Raw genomic sequence first — 22,726 nt, 5'->3', positions numbered from 1 at the left:
TATACACACACACACACACACACACACACACACACACACATACATGCATATATACGTATTATCTCATTTGATCCCCACAGCAACACTGTGAAGGAGTTGCTATTTTTATCCCCTTTTACAGGTGAGAAAACTGAGGCTGAAAAAGGTCAAATAATTTGTCCAGGGTCACATAGCTAGTAAGTAAGTATCTGAGGCAAGATAGGAACTAGGGTCTTCCTGACTCCAATGCCAGCACCCTTACCTATTGCACCATCTAGCTGCCCAGTCCTTCTCTGAATTTCACATCTCATCTTCATATGGGCTGTAATGTATGGCTGTAATTGGTCAGGACTTTTAACACTTTCAATTTCCTTTCAGGTTCACTGGTTTCTTGAACCGAATGATACCATCCAAGTTCAACTCAATAAACAGAATGTGACTTTTACTGCCCATAGCAACTTTTCAGAAGGTAAGGCAAGGATCACCTCTCCTTCTCTGAGGCAGGACAAGCAGGTTGACTGATGACACGAAAGAAGCAAGGAAGGAAGAAAGGAAGGAAGGAAGGAAGGAAGGAAGGAAGGAAGGAAGGAAGGAAGGAAGAGAGGGAAGAAAAAAGGAAAGAAAGGAGGGAGAGGAAAAAGGGAAGGAAAGAAAGAAAGAAGGAAGGAGAAAGGAAGGAAAGAAGGAACCTGCCTCCAAAGCTCAAGTATTCTGCCTGTCTCAATGTGCTAGAAAGGAGTGTTATAAATCACTCTCCATTTATCATGTCCTTTGAGAATACACACAAACTCACCTAGGAGGAAAAAGATAGTGCAGACACTCGATGTGAACTATATGTTAGTTAGGGATAGAGTTGCTATAATAAATTCTCCTTTGTTACAGACCCTTGAGATGTCCTCCAGGTCTGTCTTCAGGTTTCCCTATGGTTCTTCATGAGTCTTATTGTTTCTGGACTCAGCTGACTTCTTCTTTGCTTGTCTCCCAATATCCTAGATATGAAGATATACAATTCCTCTGGAATTTTGTTGATTCAAAACGGCTCTCTGATATCTGCCAGCTTCGATGGGACCGTGGTAGTCTCTGTGCAGGCACTGACCAACATTCTGCAGGCTGTTACCAGCCTGCCAGAAGAGTATCAAAACCACACTGAGGGCCTTCTGGGTAAGGGGAAAGGGATACAGTCTCTTATGTTGGGTAAAGAACTGAAATCATAGAGCTGGAGGAAAGCAGGAGTTGCTATGCTCGATAGAATTCTCATCATAGTAGCTCTCTAAACTTGATGACTTGGAAGGGATATATGACTTTGAGAGTGTTCAGTGATTCTGTGGGTTTCAAGACAAGGTTCAGGAAGAAAGTCATTGACCCTGGTGTTGCTGGTGCTATCAGTGGAGTTAATCCCCAGTCTCCACACATTGTGGAGCTGTTTTCTTAAGGAGCTCTATGACTCCTGCTAAGCCATGGTCCTTATTTAAGGTGCTTAATTTCTTCCTTCCTTACACTTTCTCAGTCCTTCCAGTTGCCCAAATAGTGCCTAGACTGAAATCTGGAGATAAGGATTCTTGCTCTAGTTTTGACTCTCTCACATAAGATTGAGGAAGGAAGCTGTGCCTCAGCTTATACCCTACAAAAATTGGATATGTACTCTTTCTGTCTCTCTGTCTCTGTCTCCCTCTGTTTCTGCTCTCTCCCTCTCTGTCTCTCTCTGTCGCTCCTGTCTCTGTTTCTTACTCTGTCTCTCTCTCTCCCTCTTTCTTCCCCTCCCTTTCTCTCTTCTCCTCTCTTTTCTTCTTTCCCCTCTCTTCTCTCTATCTCTCTCTCCCTCTCTCTTCCCCTTCCTTTCTCCCTTTCTCCACTCTTCTTCTATTTCTCTTTCTCATTCCCTCTCTCTCTATCTCTCTCCCCTGTATCTCCCTCCCTCCCCTTTTCTCTCTCCCCCTCTCTCTTAGTCTCTTTCTTCTCTCTCTCCTTTTCTCCCATAATCTCTCACTGTCTTTCCCTATATATTTCTTTATCACTCTTTATCTCTGTCTTTCTTTCTGTCCCTGTGTCTCTGCTTATCTCTCTGTTTCTGTCCGTCTCAGTACCTATCTCTCTGTCTCTGTGGCTCAATCTCTGTCCCTTGTCTCTCTATTTATCTACCTGTCTCTCTATGACTTCCCAAGGGAGGTTGCATAGTACTGGATAAGTATCTAAGTTTGAATCCTGGCCCTGCCACTTAGAACCTTTCTGGGCCTCAGCTTCCTCATCTGTAAAATGAGGGGGATCTCTAAGATTCCTTCCAATGCTACATCTATGATTCCGTGGTTCTAAGGTTCAAGTCTTCCAGTTCCAAATCTATCTTCCTGTGATCCTTTCTCCTTCAAACAGAAACAAGTGAAGGGTGTTGAAAACACTATAAGCAGGCAAGGTTCTCTTGAATTCTAATTAGGAAGGCCTTAAAAAAAGTACAGGGATGGACCTCAGGATAGCTGAACTTTCATACCAATTTTGCTATTAACTTTGTAATTTGGGACAAGTTATTTAACTTCTTTACATCTTATTTTTCCCATCAATAAAAGGAGAGGTTGTATTGGATGAACTCTAAGGTCCTGTCCAATGCTAACTATCTGTAATTTTTTTGTTTTAATAATTTCCAAAGAAATTCCATTTCTCAAGTTCCCTTAGTCCATTCATCCTTTATGAAATTTTTTCTTCCATAATGAATATGACCTGATTAATTCTTTATTTTTTTAACTTTTTTTAATTTTGAGTTTGAAATTCTCTCCTCCCCTCCAGCTCCTACCCCACCCATTAAGAAGGCACTGCTAAATTCTTCTTGAGAAATATACGTAATGCCATATACATAATAACTATCTTCTTTCTTCCCCAGGGGTCTGGAATAACAATATCTTTGATGACTTCAAGATGCCCAATGGTTCCTTCATTCCCTGGAACAGCTCTGACGAGGAGTTTTATCACTATGGAATGACCTGTGAGTCCTGGGGTTCTCAATTCTCAAGGAAGTCCTAGACCTTGGTGCTGGGGCCAGGATAAGGGAGATGGATAGACACCGGAGCCCCAATCCTATTGGAGATAGACTTCCTGTCTCTGTATTGGGGGGAGGGATGTACCCCAAAGTTCATCTAAAGAAAACTATGACGATCTTAGTGATATTGCTATATCACATTTGCTCTCAGGAAGGCCTGGTATTAAAATCTCTTTCTTTCTCTACTTCTAGACTACATTTCTAAGCATGAGAGAGTGGGAGGCAGAAGTAAAAAGGCCTTTGCCTAATGGAAGAATGAACCCTAACAAAGAGATAGTTTTCACAGCTATGGATAAGGGAAGAATTCTTGATCAAACAAAAGATATGGAGTATCAGAGGAGATAAAATGAGCAATTTTGATTACATGTAATTGAAAACCATTTGTACAAAATCAATATAGTTAAAATTAATAGAAAAACCATTAACTGGGAAGAAATCTTTATAGAAAACTTTTTTTAATAATATGATATCCTAGATATAGGGGAGGATTAACTCAAATTTATAAGAACAAGAGCCATTCCCCAACAGATAAATTGTCAAAGGTTATGAACATTCAGTTCTCCCCCCCTCCAAAAAAAAAAGGGGCAAACAAACAATAACTATGAGAAAAATGCTTTAGATCACTAATGATAAGGGAGATGCAAATTAAAACAACTCTTAAGTTTCTACCTCACACTCATTAGATTGGTAAAAATGACAGATATTGGAGGGGCTACAGGAGGACAGGATACCAGTGCACTATTTGTATCACTATAAATTAGTCTATTTTGGAAAGCAATTTGGAGCTATATTCAAAAAGTCACTAAATGGTGCATACCTTTTGACCCAACAATATCACTACTAGATATGTATATATATACATACATATATATATATATACATACATATATGTATGTATGTATATATACATACATATATATATACATATATATATCTCCTCAGAAATCAAAGAATAAGGGAAAGAACCCATATGTGCAAAATATTTATAGCAGCCCTTTTTGTTATAGCAAAGACCTAAAAACCAAGAGGGGTACCTGTCAATTGAGGAGCAGCTGAACAAATTCTGGTACAGAAAGAATGGCCTCTGACCTTATAGTTGCAGAAGCCACACTTTCCCCCAACAGTGTAAACAGTGACAGGAGACTATGGGCATGGTAGAAAGAAGATGAGGGCAACATATCCTATATACCATCACTGCTCACCACCCTGGGTTGTCTTATGTATTTCAGGGAATGTCAGTGGAAAGAGCCTCTTTGATGACAGACATGATAATCTGAGCAGCAACTTCACTCCCATCTTTCTCTCTGAATTGAAAAACAAGGCCCCCTATATGTATATATGGGCTTCCCTGTGTAACAACAGTGAACAATGTCTTTATGATACCCTGGCCACAGGGAATCTCAGTATTGGGAAGGCCACCAGCACCGTCGCTAGAAATTTCCAGAGCATGAATGGCACCCTCAGTAAGTGATACGTGGTTGTTATGGCCTGGAGGTTTTCCTTCCTGTCTTAGGACTCCAACTCCAAATGAGAGGTGGGGTGGTGTAGTGGATGCAGGACTAAATTTACAGTCAAGAGGCCGAGTTCAAATTCTGACATCAGCTGGATCACCCTGGGCAAGTCATATGGGTCATAGCAAGGCTCAAAAGAGATAATCTGTGTAAACTCTTGGCAAACATTTAATTGCTATGTAAATGTTAGGGTCAGTTGTTAAGTGTCAGGATTTTGTGACCTCTGAATCAGGCACATAAGCGGAAGAGGAAAAGAAGATCAGGGACCCTGTGACATAGCATCATTGCATAACCTTTTGGTATCCTTTGTCTTTAAGACTTCAGGCAACCTATAGTACATCCTAATGCAGGAAACTTTCCCCAAGGTTTAGAAACAGGTAGAGGCACGGTAGATAGAACACTAAACCTACAGTCAGGAATTCCTGAGTTCAAATCCAGTTTCAGACACTTAGTAGCTGTGTGACCTTGGGCAAGTCATTTAACCCCTGTTTGCCTCAGTTTCCTCACTTGTGAAATGGGAATAGTAATAGCACCTATCCTACAGAGTTGTTGTGAGGATCAAATGAGATGATGTTTTTAGAGTACTTAGCACATAGTAGGCATTATATAAATACTAGCTATTATTAGGTTACATATAATGTAGTTTTAGTTGTTCAGTCATGTGTGACTCTTTGTGACCCCATTTGGAGTTTTCTTGGCAAAGATACTGGAGTGGTTTGTCATTTCCCTCTCCAGCTCATTTGACAGATGAGGAACCTGAGGCCAACAGGGGTAAATGACTTGCCCAGGGTCACACAGCTAGTAAGTATCCGAGGTCAGATTTGAACTCAGGAAGATGAGTCTTCCTGACTCCAGACTGAGTGCCATCTAGCTGCCACACAGCCAGAATCTCTAGAATCACACTGCTACGCCATGACACCTGGTTCTTTCACTCTCACCTGCCAGCATACTCAGGTCGATAGTCACAGGACTAGTTTAGACAGCCTCAGAGAAGAGTCTAGGATAGCTTCATTTGCAGCCTACTCTAAGGAAGCCCTTGGAATAAGAGAGGCTAATACCCTTATTGGTGCTACTGGTAGCAGCTGCTGCTTGCTACTGTCACAGCTCACCCCTGGCCTGCCTCCCTGATTATCATTAGCCCAATATTATGGCAGAGGAAGAAGGAAGCATTTGTATAGCACCCACTATGGTGCCAAGCACTGTGCTAAGCGCCTTTTGCAAATACTATCCCATTTGATCCTCACAACAACCCTGGGAGGCAGGTGTTATTTTCATCCCCATTTTACAGTTGAGGAAATTGAGGCTGGGTATTTGACCTAGGGTCGCACAGCTGGTGAACTCAGATCTTCCTGACTCCAGGCCCAGTGTTCTTTTCACTATGATATCAACCAGCTGGTCTAGACTGAAATCCCAACTAACAAGTCCCCCAGGTTAAGTATAACCATGCGGTAGAGCCACCCAATTGACCTTTGTCCTGTGTGAGGTCCAAAATGCCCAATCTACAATAAAAGAAACTGAGGCAGAGCTCCAAGCCAATTTACTAAAGGGAGCTATTCCCCTATTAATGAATAGGACCTCAGATCTTGCTCACAATCTGAGATGCCCTCTCACTACAGGGCCTTTGTTTTATAGTGCTTGATACCCAGATGGTACAGATGAGTCCAGATTTAACTGTGCCTGTGCAAATGACACAAACATGATACAGTCAGGCCCTCAGAGCAAACCTGTCCAGGCCCATCACTACACACAGTATAAGCAGGATTCTCTCAGTCCTTTCTCCAAAAAGAATGAGCGAGAAAGAGTTAATTCTTGCTTCTTGTAAGAAAGAGCAGCTAGGTGGTGCAACTCCAACTCTGGAGTCAGCAAGACTCATCTCCCTGAGTTCAAATCTGGCCTCAGACACTTATTAGCTGTGTGACCCTGGGCAAGTCATTTACCCCTGTTTGCCTCAGTTTCCTCATCTGTAAAATGAGCTAGAAAAGGCCCACTAGGCAGTGGTTTCACTGCAGTATCTCTACCAACAAAATGGGCTCACAAAGAGTTGGACAAAACTGAAATGACTGAACAACATCAAAAGGTGGTCCAGGGGATAGAGTGTTAGGGCTGGAGTCAGGAAGACTCATCTTCCTGAGTTCAAAACCAGCCTCAGACACTTATTAGCTGTGTGACCCTGGGCAAGTCACTTAACCCTGTTTGTCTCAGTTTCCTTATCTGATAAATGATCTGGAGAAGGAAATGATAAAATGCTCCAATATCTTTGCCAAGAAAACCCCAAAAGGGGTTTTGAAAAGTCAGACATCTAATGTGAAAATATGTTTAATAGGAAAGTATGTGTATAGCCTGTATCAAATTTCTCACCGGAAGGAGGTGGGGAAGGAGGAGGAGAAAAATTTAAAACTCAAAATCCTACTGATGTGATTGTTGATAAATCAAAATAAATTAATTTTTAAAAAGTCAGACATGATGGAAAATGACTAAACAGATTTTATTTGACTCTAGTGAATTATGTCACTAGTCATGTTATCCCTCATGGAGAGGACATAGGGAAAAATACAATTCAATTCAATATAATAGACATTTGTTTTACAAGCCAGGAGCTGTGCTAGGGCTGGGGATTCAAAGACAAAAATCAAAAGTTCCTGTCCTCAAGGAGCTTACATTCTACTTTGTGGGTGCAGTGTGCACTTGTACATAAGTACACAGCATATGCAAACTAATTTCCACAAGAAGACAATGCTGAAAGAGTAAAGAAAGGTCTCATGTAGGAAGAGGCCCCTGAACTGTATTTGGGAGAAAGCAAGGGATTCAGAGAGACAGAGATGAGCAGGGACTTCTTTCCAGACATAGGGAGGGATAAAGATTTAGATATAGACATGGATACATGTATACATATATATATATACACATATATGTATATCATATACATATACATGTATGCGCATGTATACGTACACAAGTATATATACACACATACACATACACATACACATATATATGCATGTGCACACATATATATATACATTCGTACACATATATACCCACATAGACATACACATATACATGTACACACATATACACACATATATGTGTATTTATGTATATATACATATATATGTATACACACACACACAAAAAAAGGTTCAGAAATCATATAGATGGACTGGCTGTAAGGAACAGGTAAGAGGACACTTTGCCTGGACCAGAAAGTGTATAAAGGAAAATAACAATAAAATTTAAAAAGTATATGAGAGCCAGATTATGAAGAAAGTCCTAGACAGCATCAGTGATCTGCCTCTTGTCCTGCCCCTGGACCGTATTTATTGCCTTCCCCACCTTATTATCCTCTTATATCAGAGAAAAACTAGAAAAACGCTACCAAGTCACAGGACAGATTTGCAGAGGTTTTGGGTCAGTGCAGTTATGGTGCAGCAGAAAAACCAGTATATTTATATTCAAAAGACCCAAGTTTGAATCTTGGCTCTGCCACTAACTTTGGGCAAATCACTACCCCTCTCAGTTTCCTTATCTGCAAAATGATGGGGATAGGCTAGTCAATAATGTCTTTTCAGGTCTGGGCCAAGGGATGCTCCTTGCTATGTCTCAGTTGTAGAGAGAAGGATAATAAGCATTTATTAAGTACCTACTATATGCCAGGCACAATGCTGGGAAAGAGGCTATTATTACCCTCATTTTTCAGTCATTTTTCAGTCATGGCCTGCTCTTCATGAGACCATTTGGGGATTTCTTGGCAACAATGCTGGAGTGATTTGCCATTTTCTTCTTCAGTTAATTTTACCAATGAGGAAACCAAGGCAAACAAGGTTAAATAACCTGCCCAGGGTCACACAGCTAGTAAGTGTCTGAGGCTAGACTTGAACTCAGGAAGAAGAGTCTTCCCTACTTCAGGCCTAGCCCTCTATACTCCACCACCTAGCTGTCCCATCCTCATTTTACCAATGAAGAAATCACTTAGCAAAGTGCCTCCTACATAGTAAGCACTATATAAATGTTAGTTATTAATATTATTATTTGAGTTGCCCAGGGTCACACAGCTAGTAAATATCGGAAGCTGTTGTGGTCTGAGAGGTTGAGACCCCCCAAAGACTGCAGTACAGGACGAGGTCATCTGGAATGAATTCACAGACTTAAACATTCTTTGAGTCAAGTTGGCAGAGATTTATTGTTATGCTTTTCAGCAGGCAAGGATTCTTAAGGAACCTGCAAGAGACTGAGGATGGAGTTGGGGTTTATATGGAAAAGGGCTTGGAAAAAGAATGCCAGGGATACTAATTAGGTATCTAAAGGTCTAGGTGTCTTTGGGAGCTATGGATGGGAAAGTGTAGGGAGTATACCAGATAGAGAGGGAGATGTCAGAGTATCATGGGAATCTGTCGGGAGGAAGAGTCCCTGGGCCAGCCAGGGACAAAAACTCCATGGACCAGACAAGACACCCCTCTCTCTCTCTGTCCTGATTAGCAACAAGGAAAAGTTTTCTCACAAGACAGGAGTTTCCTAAGGAATTGGGAGGCCTCCAAAGACATGATCTTGGGGCTGGGGGCGGCCCAGCACTCTTTCACCCAGTTTTGTGTCACCAGGGAGAGAGATAAGTGTTTTGCTGAGGCCCACTCATGAGTAATTGCTAGGGACGGTGTCCTTGAGCTGGGGGAAAACTGCCAGGGATAGTGTTTCTGAGGCCAGGGAGAAACTGGGGTTCAAGCATAGGCACACAAGCACCCCATCAAAGCCAAATTTGAACTCAGATCTCCCTGACTCCAAGCTCAGGGCCCTATATCCACCACATGACTTGCCCAGGGTCATACAACTAGTAAGTATCTGAAGCTGAATTTGAATTCAGGTCTTCCTGACTCCAAGTCCAGAGTTCTTCTCATGGTGCCACCTAGACTTCTCACCTGCCTGTGTGCTATTCTTCTTGATCATCCATGTTAATGTTGTCATAATAGGGTTTAAGCTCTTGGGAGAACAGAGACAGCATCTGTTCATTCACTTTGGACAGTGACCGGTATTGTCATTTCTACAGGTGAAAACTTGTAACAGACCTTAATTAATGAGAAAGAACAGGAAAGGAAGCCAAAGGGGATGAAGTTTTGGCCAGGTGGAATAGCCATAATTCATCTTTTTTTTTTATTTTTTGGTGAGGCAATTGGGGTTCAGTGACTTGCTCAGAGTCACACAACTAGTAAGTGTCAAGTGTCTGAAACTAGATTTGAACTCAGGTCTTTCTGACTCCAAGGCCAGAGCTCAATCCACTTCGCCACCTAGCTGCCCCATAGTTCATCTTCTAAGGGCATGCCATACACTTTTGCATCCTGAAATGGGTCATGACACCAAGAATTGTCTGAGACAAGCCCAGTACACCTGAAAGAAGGAGGAGAGATAGAGGATGATGGCAGAGCAATATTTTGGGAGTTCAGTCCTCTTTGTTTGTGTTTCAGACAAGTTCCCACCCCACATTTATGGTGAGACCTTGATCCGTGCCTATATGGGGAAGACCCAGAGATTGATATATCGAAGCAATGACCCAGGAGCCATCTTTCACCTCAGTCAAAACTCTCCTGACATCATCTTCACAGGTAATGAAAGCTGACTTCCCTCACTCTTTTTGGAAAGGAAGGTCAGAGCCAGACCATTGAATGGATCTGCTTCACTATAGCCTATGTAAAGTCTGTGATCATTTTAGGGTCTTGGGTCTGCAATGCCAGATCTCCTGGAGTTATTTCTTTACAGGCATTCTGCCTGCAATTCAGGTAGCTCTCAACCAGGCAGATGATGATACATGGACAATTATGACTATATGGTCAATTTGTTCAGATATCCCCAGGGACATACAGAAATGAGTCAGAGCATTTAGCAATCAAATCAATTATGGTTTTCCTAAAAAAAAAATAGCTACTTTAAAACTCCAAAGTAAATCCTTTCACAACATGACTATTATGGCAATGTTTATGCATGACGACACATGTACAAACTATATCAAATTGCTTGCCTTCTCAATGAGAGGGAATGAGGAGGGAGGAAGGGAGAGAATTTGGAATGAATGTTAAAAACTATTTTTAAGGGGCAGCTAGATGGCGCAATGGATAGAGCACTGGCCCTGAAGTCAGGAGGACCTGAGTTCAAATCTGGCCTCAGACATATAACACTTACTAGCTGTGTGACCCTGGGCAAGTCACTTAATCCCATTGCCTAGCAAAAAAGAAAAATTTTTTTAAAAACTGTTTTTAATGCAACTGGGAAAAAATAAAATACCAAATAAAAGGTTAAAAAGTATAGTAAGTCAATTAATAATTAGTTGATAATATTTGTCTATATAGTTAAAGGAGACAACTTAGAGAAAGATTTAAAGAAATTAAAATGCCAAAGTATAATTTAATGCCTTCCTCACAAACTTTAACTGTTAACAATAACCATTTAGCTTAGGTTTCTGGCTTTCCTCATTTTATTTCAGAGAGAAATTTTTTTTTCTTTTCTTAGTTGTGGTCTTCCTTTTGTCCACCCCACCCCCCAGCAGTTCATAGCTAGCTTCCAATAGTTTATAGTAAAAGTATTTGACTTGCAGTTTTCTTCAAAAACTCATTGTCCTAAGGAAAAAAAAAACAGAACACAATATGTGAATATTTTCTGTTAATTACAGGAAAAGCCATAGAACACATACCTGGACTTGGATCAACTCTCTGTCTCTTTTTTCTTCTTCTCTCTGCACAAGAAAGAATTCTTTCTCGAATCCTTTTAACCTCGGTGTGACATTCTTTTAATTTTTTATATTTTTTTTTAGTGTGGCATTCTTTTAGACATTGGAAAGATTACAACTAGACTCATGTGCATTCTATCAGTATACTGATAACTATTTTTTGGACTTTTTTCTTCCTGACTTCTCTTTCCCTTCCTTAGCCTTTAAATTATAAGCTGTTGTACAAAACTATAAACCATGGTACAAAAGTTATTTTGTATCAAATGCTAAGTAATCAGTTAACTTAACAGGATCCCAGCTCTTTTCAACCCTCCTTTATAAAAAGGGTATGCCTTTTAGGGGCAGCTAGGTGGTGTAGTGGATAGAGCCCTAGAATCTAGAAGTACCTGAGTTTAAATGTGACCTCACATATACACTAGCTGCGTGACTCTGGGCAAGTCACTTTACCCTGTTTGTCTTCTCTGCTGTCTCCCCTCCCCTCAAGAAAAAGGCTATGACTTTTTTTTTTTGCCAGGACTTTGTAAAATCCTTATGAATAGAATAGTTTTGTGTGTGTGTGTGTGTGTGTGTGTGTGTGTGTGTGTAAAATATATGGATATTGATTCTAGAGGTATGGTTATATATGCATATGCACACACATATATATGTATATACACATACATACACACACATAAATATATAGTGGAGAGAGTGAGAATGAATATGAAGTTGTAGAATAGGAAACCCAATCTAAAAGAGCCTGAAAGAAGGACCCAAGATAAGAAGTGAAGGCAGTGGGGACAAAAGTGGGGTTTTTTTAAAGGGAAAATAATGTTTTGTCACCAATAGATGTAATCAAGCAAAATGAGTCCACAAAAAAGCCACGTTCAAAAATGCATGTTGCTGCACCTTATGTCCATCCCCTCTCCTCTCTGTGAGGAGAACACAGGCTGTTGAGGATATTATGCTAATCAGCATGGCCCTGGGGAAATGTTCTGAGTTGCCTTATGAGTGGTGCCCCTTAGGTCTCTCTTCCAGGAAGAAGCCACCGAATCTGCAATGTTGTGGCTTCTTATTTGAACATGGAAGGAGTGTCCACTGGGCAATGTCACCCAGGCTGGGAAGAAGAGGAAGGGAATGGAGTTTGTCAGCTTGGAGATGAAGCTAGAGAAGCCAGCTTTGTTTGAGGGTCTTACCACACCCCCTAGGAGCTCAGCAAGGCACGGCCAGACGTGGGCGAGTCTGAGGCAAAGAAGGTGGAAAATAACAGAATCCAAAGTCAAGTGGCCAGATCCCATAAAAGCTGCTCTGGGGATGTGTCAGCAAATGGGACGGATGGTCTTGGTTCCCTGGCCTACTCCAGCTCACCGTGATCTCTTTTTGCTTTGGGGCAGGAAATGGAACGTTGCTGTGGACTCCACAATCCTTTGACCCTTTTAACCTTGAGCTCCTGGTGAGGAATGCAGAAGGCTTGTCTTCTGTTCTACAGCCCGAGACTGTGCTCTGCAACTGCTCAAATGAGAACCAGTGTAACTACAGTGACAGCAGCAGGCTATACAACTCGTCCCTTCAGGTGATTTCCACCCCACGGGACATCAGGAGGGTGTTAGGAGGGTGCTGGCTGTGGAGCGTGGGGAGAGAAGGATGCTGTGGAAACATGCGGCGAGATGGATGATGTCCTGACATCTGGCAATTCACTGACAAAATCCCTGTTCTAGGTGGCGGCTTGTAAATGTAACCAGGAAACCTTTGGCTTTTTCTGTGAACGCCGGCTTGACCGCTGTGTTGATCTCTGTTACCCTGGTGTCCCCTGTGATCCAATAAAGGGGTGTGACTCCTGCCCTAAGAACATGACAGGAGATGGGAGACATTGTGCAAGTGAGTATTAGATCCAGAGGTTAAGGGAAAGGGGGTTAGAATGTGGGAATGAGATTGACTGTCTCTGGAATTAGAATCAAAGGGCCTGGGTTCACATCTTACCTCTGCCACTTATGACCTGTATGACCTTGGGTAAATAAGTTAACCTCCCTGGACCTCAGTTTCCATATCTGTAAAATAGAGGGATTGGACTAGCTGACTTCTGAGACCCTTCCTAGCTCTGTATCTGTGTTACTGCCCTACAACTATGATGCTTAATGGGAAAAGAAGTGGAAGTAATGAAGAAGAGGTGGAGGGGAGGAAGTTTTGGGGAGGTTTGGGAAGAGGAACTTAGGAGGTAGCCCTCAAGCAGGAGAGGGAGAAGTTGGGAGATATATGCCATGAGTTTGGGAAGAAAGTGTAGACAGGGGATTAGGGAGAACCTGAACCTGGGACTGAAGAAAGACTATCAGGGGTGGAGAGCCTGTGACCTCGGAGTTGCATGTAGCAATTGATGGAATCCAACTGGCCGCACTTGAGGACCTAAAGGATTCTGTCAAAGGGCTGCATTTGAGGACCTAGAGAGCCCCATGCAGCCTCGAGGCCACAGGTTCCCCACCGCTGTACTTAATAAAGAGGGACGCCATCTGGAAGCCATGAAGTAGACAGGGAGGCTCTGGGGAGAACAGAGCTCTGTGTTTTGTCCCCAGCACCTGAGCCATGATGAGCCTGAAGGCTGAAATTCAGTGAGTCTGAGACGATGATCTCCAAACCCAGTCCAGTTTCCCCTAAATTCCGCAGACGTGTTGAGGGTCCCAAAGAAAGTCAGGAAGATAACTGGGGAGGGGGTCAGGAGGAAGTAGAGATGAGAAGGAATGTGTGGATAGAAAACTAGCCACCTTCTCTTCCCTCCTCAATCTCCAAGGTCCTTTTCTGGTGTTAAGGGGTATGACAGGCTACCCTCTGCCACTGTATAAATGGGAGGAGGACTGGGCAAAAGCAAGGAGAAAAACACGGGTCTAATGTGGAACACACCGTTGGGAATGAGGGGTAGGGGAAATGGGGAACTTCCCTGAGGAATAGAGAGCAGTAGGATGAAAAATATGCCTAGTAAAGACAGGAATACGGGCAAGGTCAGTCCTCTCTACCCACATCATCACGTTCCTGTCTTTACCAGACGCGCTTGCTGGCAGTGAAGCCAACGCACTTTTCAGTCTTTAAGATGCTACCTAAACATGAGTTATCTGATCTCCACCGTCACTTCTTTTCCTGGTGTCCAGGGATCTGATGATTCTCCTTTTCCTTTGGCAGGCTGTGAGACTTTAGAGTGTCCCCGCGATCATTGCTACAATGATGGAAAGTGCTTTGTCTCCTCCACCTGCCAATTCACCTGCCTTTGCCCCCCAGCTTTTGTTGATGATCAATGCTACATAGCTGGGAACTCCTTTACACCAACCATGCTTACAGGTATGACCAGGTCCTTGCAGCACCTATAATACTACCCTCCCCACAATGGCCCTCAGATGTAGGAAGGAATTGTGATTATTCTAGTATCATGGTTCTTAAACTCTAGATTTTGGGGAAGCTTTGGAGGAAGGTCATGGAAATTGAGACTTCAGGCTCCAAATTTTTTTATTAGAAGTAAACTAATGGACAGGGTCCAGAGCTACAACTAGGATAGGGCAATCAGGGCTCTCCCCAGGGCACTGAAATTTAGCAGTTGCAAAAAAAATTTGAAATAATGATTTTTAACAGATTAAGCAGTTTTAACAGGGGTTACATTTATATGTTGACAGCCCTAAACTCCTTCAACATCAGTGGAACTGAATGTAACATCTAGTTAGCACAAATAATTAAATAGGGAATTACCATATGGACATATTGTTAATAACACTGATGATCTACAAGCCACTATAATAACTACTTCACCATCCCAGTCAACTGAATTTGTCTTAATTACTCATTATTTTCACAAAATGAATTGCAAAATTGACTTGAGGGTCCATTTGGTGCTGCTTGCCCTAGATGCCAAAATGTCTAATTATAACTGTCATTAAAAAAAAAAAAACAGAAAGAGTTGGCCTTCTCTGCTTTCTAGGCCTTTCCCCTGTTCTCACATCCTCTGGTCCTTTAAGAAAGGCAGTGTGGTATAATGGTAAGAGCACTAGATTTTAGAGTCAGGGATTCTTCTGCCAGCTAAAAGATAAGTGTGATGTTGGCCAAGTCATTTTCACTTTTCTAGGCGTTATTTGACACATCTGTCAAATATGAGAGGGTGGAGGGGCAGCTGGGGGGTGCAGTGGATAGAGCACCGGCCCTGAAGTCAGGAGGATCTGAGTTCAAATGCGGCCTCAGATCAAACATTTGACACTAGCTGTGACCCTGGGCCAACTGCTTATTTGTATATATAAGAGGGTGGGGAGTCAGGGGTGGTGATGAATTAGATGACCTCTAAGGTGCTTTTGTACTTTAATGTACTATGATTCAAAAATTGTCTGTGATTCTCATAAAGAGAGCCCAGCACTGTAGAGATCTGAATAACTGTTTGGGTTAGTGGGTTTTATGAGCTAAACCACATTTTCATTCATTTTGTTTTATTGATGGAGAATGATACAAGGTACAGGAGACTATAGGATCTCTCTCAGATTAGAGGTGAGAGACTTTTGTCTAGTGCAATGAGTTCTTGGATGGGAGTTGAGAGAATTGGTCACTTTAAGTTTCACCAGTGACCTTCTTGGTGACTTTGGACAAGTCATCCACCCCCTCTGGTTCTAATTCTTCCTTCTGTAGTACGAAACTTTGGTAGTGAACTTTTTGGGAAATTCTGCATTACTCAGTCAATAAACATTTATTAAATTATGTATAAGGCACTGTACTCAGTGCTGGTGATACAAAGAAAAACAGAAGACAGCCCCTGTGCTCAAGAACCACACAATCTATGGGGGAGACAATATGCATAAATCAGAAATAATTAACAGAGGGAAGGCACTAGATTTAAGAAGGGTTGGGAAAGGCTTCCTGTAGAAGTTGGGACTTTATTGGGGCAGCTAGGTGGCCCAGTGGATAAAGCATCGGCCCTGGATTCAGGAGGACCTGAGTTCAAATCAGACCTCAGACACATAACACTTACTAGCTGTATGACCCTGGGCAAGTCACTTAACCCATTGCCTAGCCAAAAAAAAAAAGTTGGGACTTTATCTGGGACTTGAAGGAAGCCAGGGAAGCCAGGAGGTAGAGATGAGGAGGGAGAGTCTTCCAGGTAGGGGAGATAACCCAGAGTTGGGATGGTGCCTGGCATTGGGAGATGGCAGTATCTTGGTCAAGGAACAGCAAAGAGGTCAATGCAACTGAATCACAGAGTGTGTAGTGAGATGTAAGGTGTAAGAAGACTGGGGGGGGCAGGTTATGAGAGGTTTTGGTTATGAGGGAGCTGCTGGAGTTTATTGAATGGGGCAGGGTTATTAGAAGTTCTTTCTCTTGTCTCCAGATGTTCCTCTGAGAATCATCCAGCTCTTCCTCAGTGAAAGTGAAATGGCTACCCCAGAAGACGTCAATGCCACGGTTAGTACTATGTGCCCAGGGATGGAGTGGGTGGAAAGTACATTTGGAAAACACATCTCTTAGGGCAACTAGGTGGCACAGTAGAGAAAGCACTGGCCCCAGAGTCCAGAAGACCTGAGTTCAAATCCAGCCTCAGACACTTGACCTTACAAGCTGTGTGCCCCTAGGCAAGTCACAACCCCACATCTCTTGGGGCAACAAGTGGCCTAGTGGATAGAGCACTGGCCCTGGAGTCAGGAGGGCCTGAGTCCAGGGGCTACAGAAATGAATTGGGGAAACCCAGTGATGGAGCTAAAGCTCCCAGGTTAGAAGGATGAAGTTTAAAACAGGCCAAAGAACACTAGATTTGATACAGGAAAAGATGAGTTCAAATCCCAGTTCTGTAACTGTTTATTACACAAGTCAAATCCCACCTCTGAGCCTCAGTTTCCTCTTTTGTAAAACAAAGGGGTTGCATTAGATGATCCCTAAATGTTCTGTCAGTTCTAAAATCCTATGCTAAAAAGCTAGGGCCTGTTGACCTTCCTCCTTAAAGGGTTCTTGGGGCTCTTTAAATGACAGCTCCTGAACTTAAGAGAAAGAAGCAGGAGAAGGATGGGAAGAAGTGGGGAATCCATGGAATCACGGAAGTCAGACATCTAGAAAGGAAGTTGAAACAGGAGGTGGAATGGTATAAAGCAGGGTTTCTTGACTTGGATTGGTAAACTTGTTTTTTAAAATATTTTGATAACTTTATTTTAGTATAATTCATTTCCTTTATAATCCTATTAATTTAAAAACATTATTCTAAGAAGGCGTCCATAAGGTTTCACTAGGCTACCAAAAAAAGACCCATTACACAAAAATGGTTAAGAACACCTGGTGTCTAGAATAGAGTGAATGGCCAAGGAGAATGTCATAGCCTTTGGCATGTGGCAAAGCAGGAGTAGTAATTAAAAAGCAACCAATCAAGGAAATGGCTGGCTGAGACAACTTCAACCTTAATGAATATTTTAAACACCAATTATTGAGAACAGAGGTGTCAAATACAGCCTGCAGACACCACTGGCCCCATTTCTATATGTGAGTTAGACAGCATTGGTTTAGAATAATGATAAATCCAGAAGAAATAAATCACATGGATTCAATAATATTTTTATTATCTTATAAGGCACTTATCAAAGAGCAAGTTCATTTGTTTTATAACCAGATTTCCTTGAATCCGTACATGTCAAAAGCGTTCTTCCAAAATTACCAATGTTGAATACCTTATAACTATTTGTTGTTGTTATTCAGTCATGTCCGACTTTTCATGACCCCATGGACCATAGCTTGCCAGGTCCTTCTTTCCCCCACTATCTCTCAAAGTCTGTCCAAGGTCATGTTCGTTGTTTCCAAGACACTATCTATCCAGCTCATCCTCTGCCATCCCCTTTTCCTTTTGCCTTCAATCTTCCCCAACACTGGGGTCTTTTCCAATGAGTCCCATTTTCTCATCATGTGGCCGATGTATTTCAACTTCAGCTTCAGTATCTGACCTTCCAGGGAACAACCTGAATTAATTTCTTCAAGTATTGACTGATTTGATCTACTTGCTGTACAAGGGACTCTCAAAAGTCTTCTCTAGAACCACAGTTTGAAAGTATAGATTCTGCAGTGCTCAGCTTTCCTTATACTCCAACTCTCACAGCCATACTTTGCTACTGGAAAAACCATAGCTTTGACTATACGGACCTTTGTTAGCAAGATGATGTCTCTGCTTTTTAATATGCTGTCCAGATCTGCCGTAGCTTTTCATCCAGGGGGCAAGCATCTTTTAATTTCATGGCTGCAGATGCTAACTACAATGATCTTTGAGCCCGAGGGTATAAAATCTTACACTGCTTCCATTTCTTCTCGCTCTATTTGCTGGGAAATAACAGGACCGGTTGCCAAGATCTTAGTGTTTTTTCATGTTAAGCTTCAAGCCAGCTTGTACGCTCTCCTCTTTCACCCTCATCAAGAGGCTTCTATCATCTGCATATCTGAGATTGTTGATATTTCTCCTGGAAATCTTAATTCCAGCTTTTGGTTCATCCAGCCTGGCATTTCACATGATGTACTCTGCATGTAAGTTAAATAAATAAGATGATAACATATAGTCTTGTTGTACTCCTTTTCCAATCTTAAACCAATGAGCTGTTCTGTGTTCAGTCATAACTGTTGCTTCTTGACCCGTATCTGGGTTCCTCAAGAGACAAGTAAGAGGATCTGGTGCTCCCATCTCTTTGAATGCTTGTCACATTTTGCTATGATCCACACAGTTAAAGGCTTTAGTGTAGTCAATGAAGCAGAAGTAGATATTTTTGTAGAACTCCCGTGCTTTCTCCATAATCTAGAAAATGTTGGCAGTTTGGTCTCGAGTTCCTCTGCCTTTTTGAAAACCAGTCTGGTCTTCTGGTAATTCTCAGTTCACATACTGCTGAAGCCTAGCTTGTGGAATCTTAAGCATAACTTTGCTAATGTGTGAAATGAGCACAATTGTTCAGTAATTTGAACATTCCTTGGCATTGCCCTTCTTTAGGATTGGAGTATAAACTTATCTTTTCCAGTCCAGTGGCCACTGTTAAGTTTTCCAAATTTGCTGGCATATTGAGTGCAACACTTTAACAGCATCATCTTTGAAGATTTTTAATAGCTCAGCTGGAATTCTGTCACCTCCACTAGCCTTATTGTTAGCAATGCTCCCTAAGGCCCACTTGACTTCATTCTCCAGGATGTCTGGCTCTAGATCAGTAACCACACCATCATGATTATCAGTGATGCTAAGATCTTACTTGAGTAGTTCTGTGTATTCCTGCCACCTCTTCTTAATCTCGTCTGCTTCTGCTAAGTCTCTACCATTTTTGTCTGTTATCGTGTCCATTTTTGCATGGAACATTCCCTTGATGGCTGATTTTCTTGGCCTTGCCATTCTGTTGTTTTCTTCTATTTCTTTGCATTGCTCACTTAAGTAAACTTTCTTATCTCTCCTTCCTATTCTTTGGAATTCTGCATTCAGCATCAGTCTGCACAAACAAGATATAGAGAGGATAAAATGAAAATAATCAACAGAGGTAAGACACTGGAATGAAGGGGGATCAGGAAAGGGTTTTTGTGGAAGATGGGATTTTAACTGGAGCTTTAAGGAAGCCAGGGAAGCCAAGACACAGAGATGGGGAAGTAAAGAATTCCAGGCATGGGAAAAGGAAAGAGTTTTAACACACCATTGTCAAAAGTCTATGTCTATACATTAACAAAGATCAGAAGAGATTTTAAAATTATGTAATTTAATGTAAATTGGGTTCTTTTTTCTAAAGTTGCTTCATTTCATTTAAAGATAGGTACCTCAATACAAAACAGTATTTATTCTGCTTATTTTCACAGCCTAAGATGATTGAAATTCTAAAAGAACACTGGCCCATTTAAAATGTTTGATTCTTGACCACCAGAAACCATGCTACACTGGTCAATTCTATTCCAACAGACTTTTAGGATGTAAATCACTTTATAATTGGCTCGTCCCAACTAATCTTTGATTTGTTTTAAGCAATGCGCGGCCATTACTAGAATGTGACCTTTAGCTCAGTCTCACTCCAATAAGGTCTTTTCCAAATGCCAGTAACCCTCGCTTTCTTAATACACTGAACTGTCATCAGACTGAGTCAGAGAGAGCCAAGGGCTTCTTTGAGTGAATGAAGCATCTCAGAGAGATTTCTCCCCGACTCTCAATTTGTACCGGATGATGTTGGAGGAGGGGGAGGGCTGTTTCACTTTATCCAATGTCCTCTTTGTGAAGGTAATTTCAGTTCAAGAAAAATTTATTTAGTGCCTACTATGTGCAAAGCCATGGGAAATTAGTGGCTCCATGAAAACCATTATTTATTCAAAAAGTTTGAGGACTTGAGTTCAAATGTCAGCTCTACTAACTAACTGTGTGATCTTGGGCAAGTCGCTTAGACTCTGTGGGCCTCGCTTTTCTTTATCGGTAGAATTATAGTGTTAGACTACTGAGGGAAGTCCCTTCCAGTTCCAGAATGATGATACTATGATGCCCGAGATCCTTCTGAACTCTAAAATCCTATGATCTACAGTGAGGCAGCGGAAAGAGCTTAGAATTTGGAGTACTTTCTCCTCTACAACTTTTGACAAATCGCTTCGTCTGCCTGAACTTCTGTTTTGTTAGGGAGATTCGTCTTCCTGAGTTCAAATCTGGCCTCAGACATTTACTAGCTATGTGACCTTGGGCAAGTCACTTAATCCTGTTTGCCTCAGTTTCTCATCTGTAAAATGAGCTGGAAGAAGGAAATGGCAAACCATTACAGTATCTTTGCCAAGAAAACCCCAATGGGGTCACGAAGAGTCAGAGGTGACTGAAACAACTGAACAACAGCAACAAAAAAGGGGTGGTTTTAGACTAAATGATCTCTAAGGTCTTTTCCAGCTCTAAATCTTTCCTACAATTGGCCATTGGCCTAGAATCAGGGGAACAGCTAGGCCGGTAGTACAGTTTCTCCCTGTAATATAACATGTGTGTATGTATGGGTTTGGAGGAGCGGATAGGCAGGGGGAGGGGGAAGGAGAGTGCAAAGGGAAGGAAAACCTAAGGGCAGAGGGGAAGTGGGAGGGAATTGTTTCTCTGGTTGATGCCTACCCTCTGTCTGCTCCCATCTCAGGTCACTTATAAGCTGGAATTCCTAGAAGGTCGGGCTTTTCTGAAGAACAGCCAGGTTACAAAAATGTAGGTGGAAATTTCATATCCCTCTGCCCATACCTAAGGGTTTTAGTGCTTCCCTCCTCCTACCCCTTTTCCTTGATCTAGACTTCACTCTTTGCTACTCCCTAGGGGTAGCCTTGGGTCTTAGAAAATAGTATGATATTGTGGAAAAAGATTTAGATTTGCAGTAAGAGAACCTGGATTCAAATTCTGGCTCTGACACTTACTATCCATGTGACCTTGAGCAAGTCAATTCCTTTCTTTTCTGCATCTGTAAAATAAGGGGGTTAAACTAGAATGATCTCTAAAGTCCCTTCCAGCTCTAGAGCTATGATCTTATTATCTATCCATCCTTCTGCCAGCCACCATCCCATAGCTTCTGACCCCACCCCCCAAGAGCAATTTGGTGTCCTTGGTTCACAGCAATACCAATGGTCCGGTTCAGAAGTGGAAAGTGACTGCAGAGTTCCAGTACTTCCCTGAGGGCTCCGTGATTGATTTCCTGAACAATAGGCTGGTGGAAGCAGTCCGCAAGCACCTCTGGAAACAGGATGCACTCTCAGGGATTTTGAATCCACGGAAAAATGTGTCCTTTTTCCCTGTTACAGAGAAAGATATCATCAGTGTAAAATTACGTGAGTCATTCTGCACTGTAGAGGGAGGGGAGAGAAGGAGGGAGGGTATGGAAGAAAATAATATTAATATTAATAATGTATTCTGCATTTAGGTACCAGTCTGCGGGAAACAGTTTTATTCAATTTATCAATATCCAAAATATTGCTAGCTGAGAGAGAAAAGTGGAGACAGAGGAGAGAGGAGAGAAGGGGAGAGAGAGAGAGAGAAAGTATTCAAACTGTCATAGTTTCCCGTGCCTTCTGACATGACTCTGCTCCAAGACAATTTTAAGTAACATTTACAGGAATCTTGAACAAGGAAAAAATATGGTAGGGGTTAACATTCCATCCCATTCCTACCAAATCACTCCCCTCAAAGAATCAATGGGTCTCCTCCCAGACACCTGTTTGGAAAAAGTGCTTACTTTTTAATGGAAAGGGGCACTTGCCTTAGGTGGGTCCCCGGGGCCAGGAGGACAAGATATTATATAGACCAGAGGTGTCAAACACTTGCAGTATGTAGCAGGCAGAACTCCTGGAGTACAGCAGAACCAGATTAAAAGGTAACTGGGAAATGTTTAACAAAACAGAAATGCAATAAAATGTAGATAACGGTAAATTTTAATCCCAAGTCAACATATGGTCCATAAGATCCTTATGTGGGGATTGGGAGCCCCATTTCTATGTGAGTTTGACACTACTAATCTAGCTCAGAATGGAGAAGTTGTTATTAACTTTAAATTTATTTCCCTAAGAAAGGTCTTTTCATCTTCCACC

General features: G+C 41.9%; 1 protein-coding gene across 1 annotated transcript in view; it reads left to right on the top strand.

The window, feature by feature from the left end:
* MUC4 (mucin 4, cell surface associated) overlaps positions 1–22,726 on the top strand; it is a 69,160-nt gene that overhangs the window by 35,692 nt on the left and 10,742 nt on the right. Inside the window, exons 17-27 of the mRNA XM_078146142.1 lie at positions 358–448; positions 973–1,140; positions 2,849–2,950; positions 4,234–4,467; positions 9,969–10,106; positions 12,598–12,776; positions 12,922–13,081; positions 14,372–14,527; positions 16,548–16,621; positions 21,295–21,359; positions 21,759–21,970. Coding sequence (XP_078002268.1) covers positions 358–448; positions 973–1,140; positions 2,849–2,950; positions 4,234–4,467; positions 9,969–10,106; positions 12,598–12,776; positions 12,922–13,081; positions 14,372–14,527; positions 16,548–16,621; positions 21,295–21,359; positions 21,759–21,970 — 1,579 coding nt within the window. The remainder of the gene's footprint in view (positions 1–357; positions 449–972; positions 1,141–2,848; positions 2,951–4,233; positions 4,468–9,968; positions 10,107–12,597; positions 12,777–12,921; positions 13,082–14,371; positions 14,528–16,547; positions 16,622–21,294; positions 21,360–21,758; positions 21,971–22,726) is intronic.

The sequence above is a fragment of the Phascolarctos cinereus genome, unplaced genomic scaffold (genome assembly GCF_003287225.1).
Source record: "Phascolarctos cinereus isolate Bilbo 61053 unplaced genomic scaffold, phaCin_HiC Scaffold_726;HRSCAF=1367, whole genome shotgun sequence".
NCBI classification, from domain to species: Eukaryota; Metazoa; Chordata; class Mammalia; order Diprotodontia; family Phascolarctidae; genus Phascolarctos; species Phascolarctos cinereus.
The sequence above is the reverse complement of the archived record's forward strand: the minus strand, read 5'-3'. Positions and strand labels throughout refer to the sequence as shown.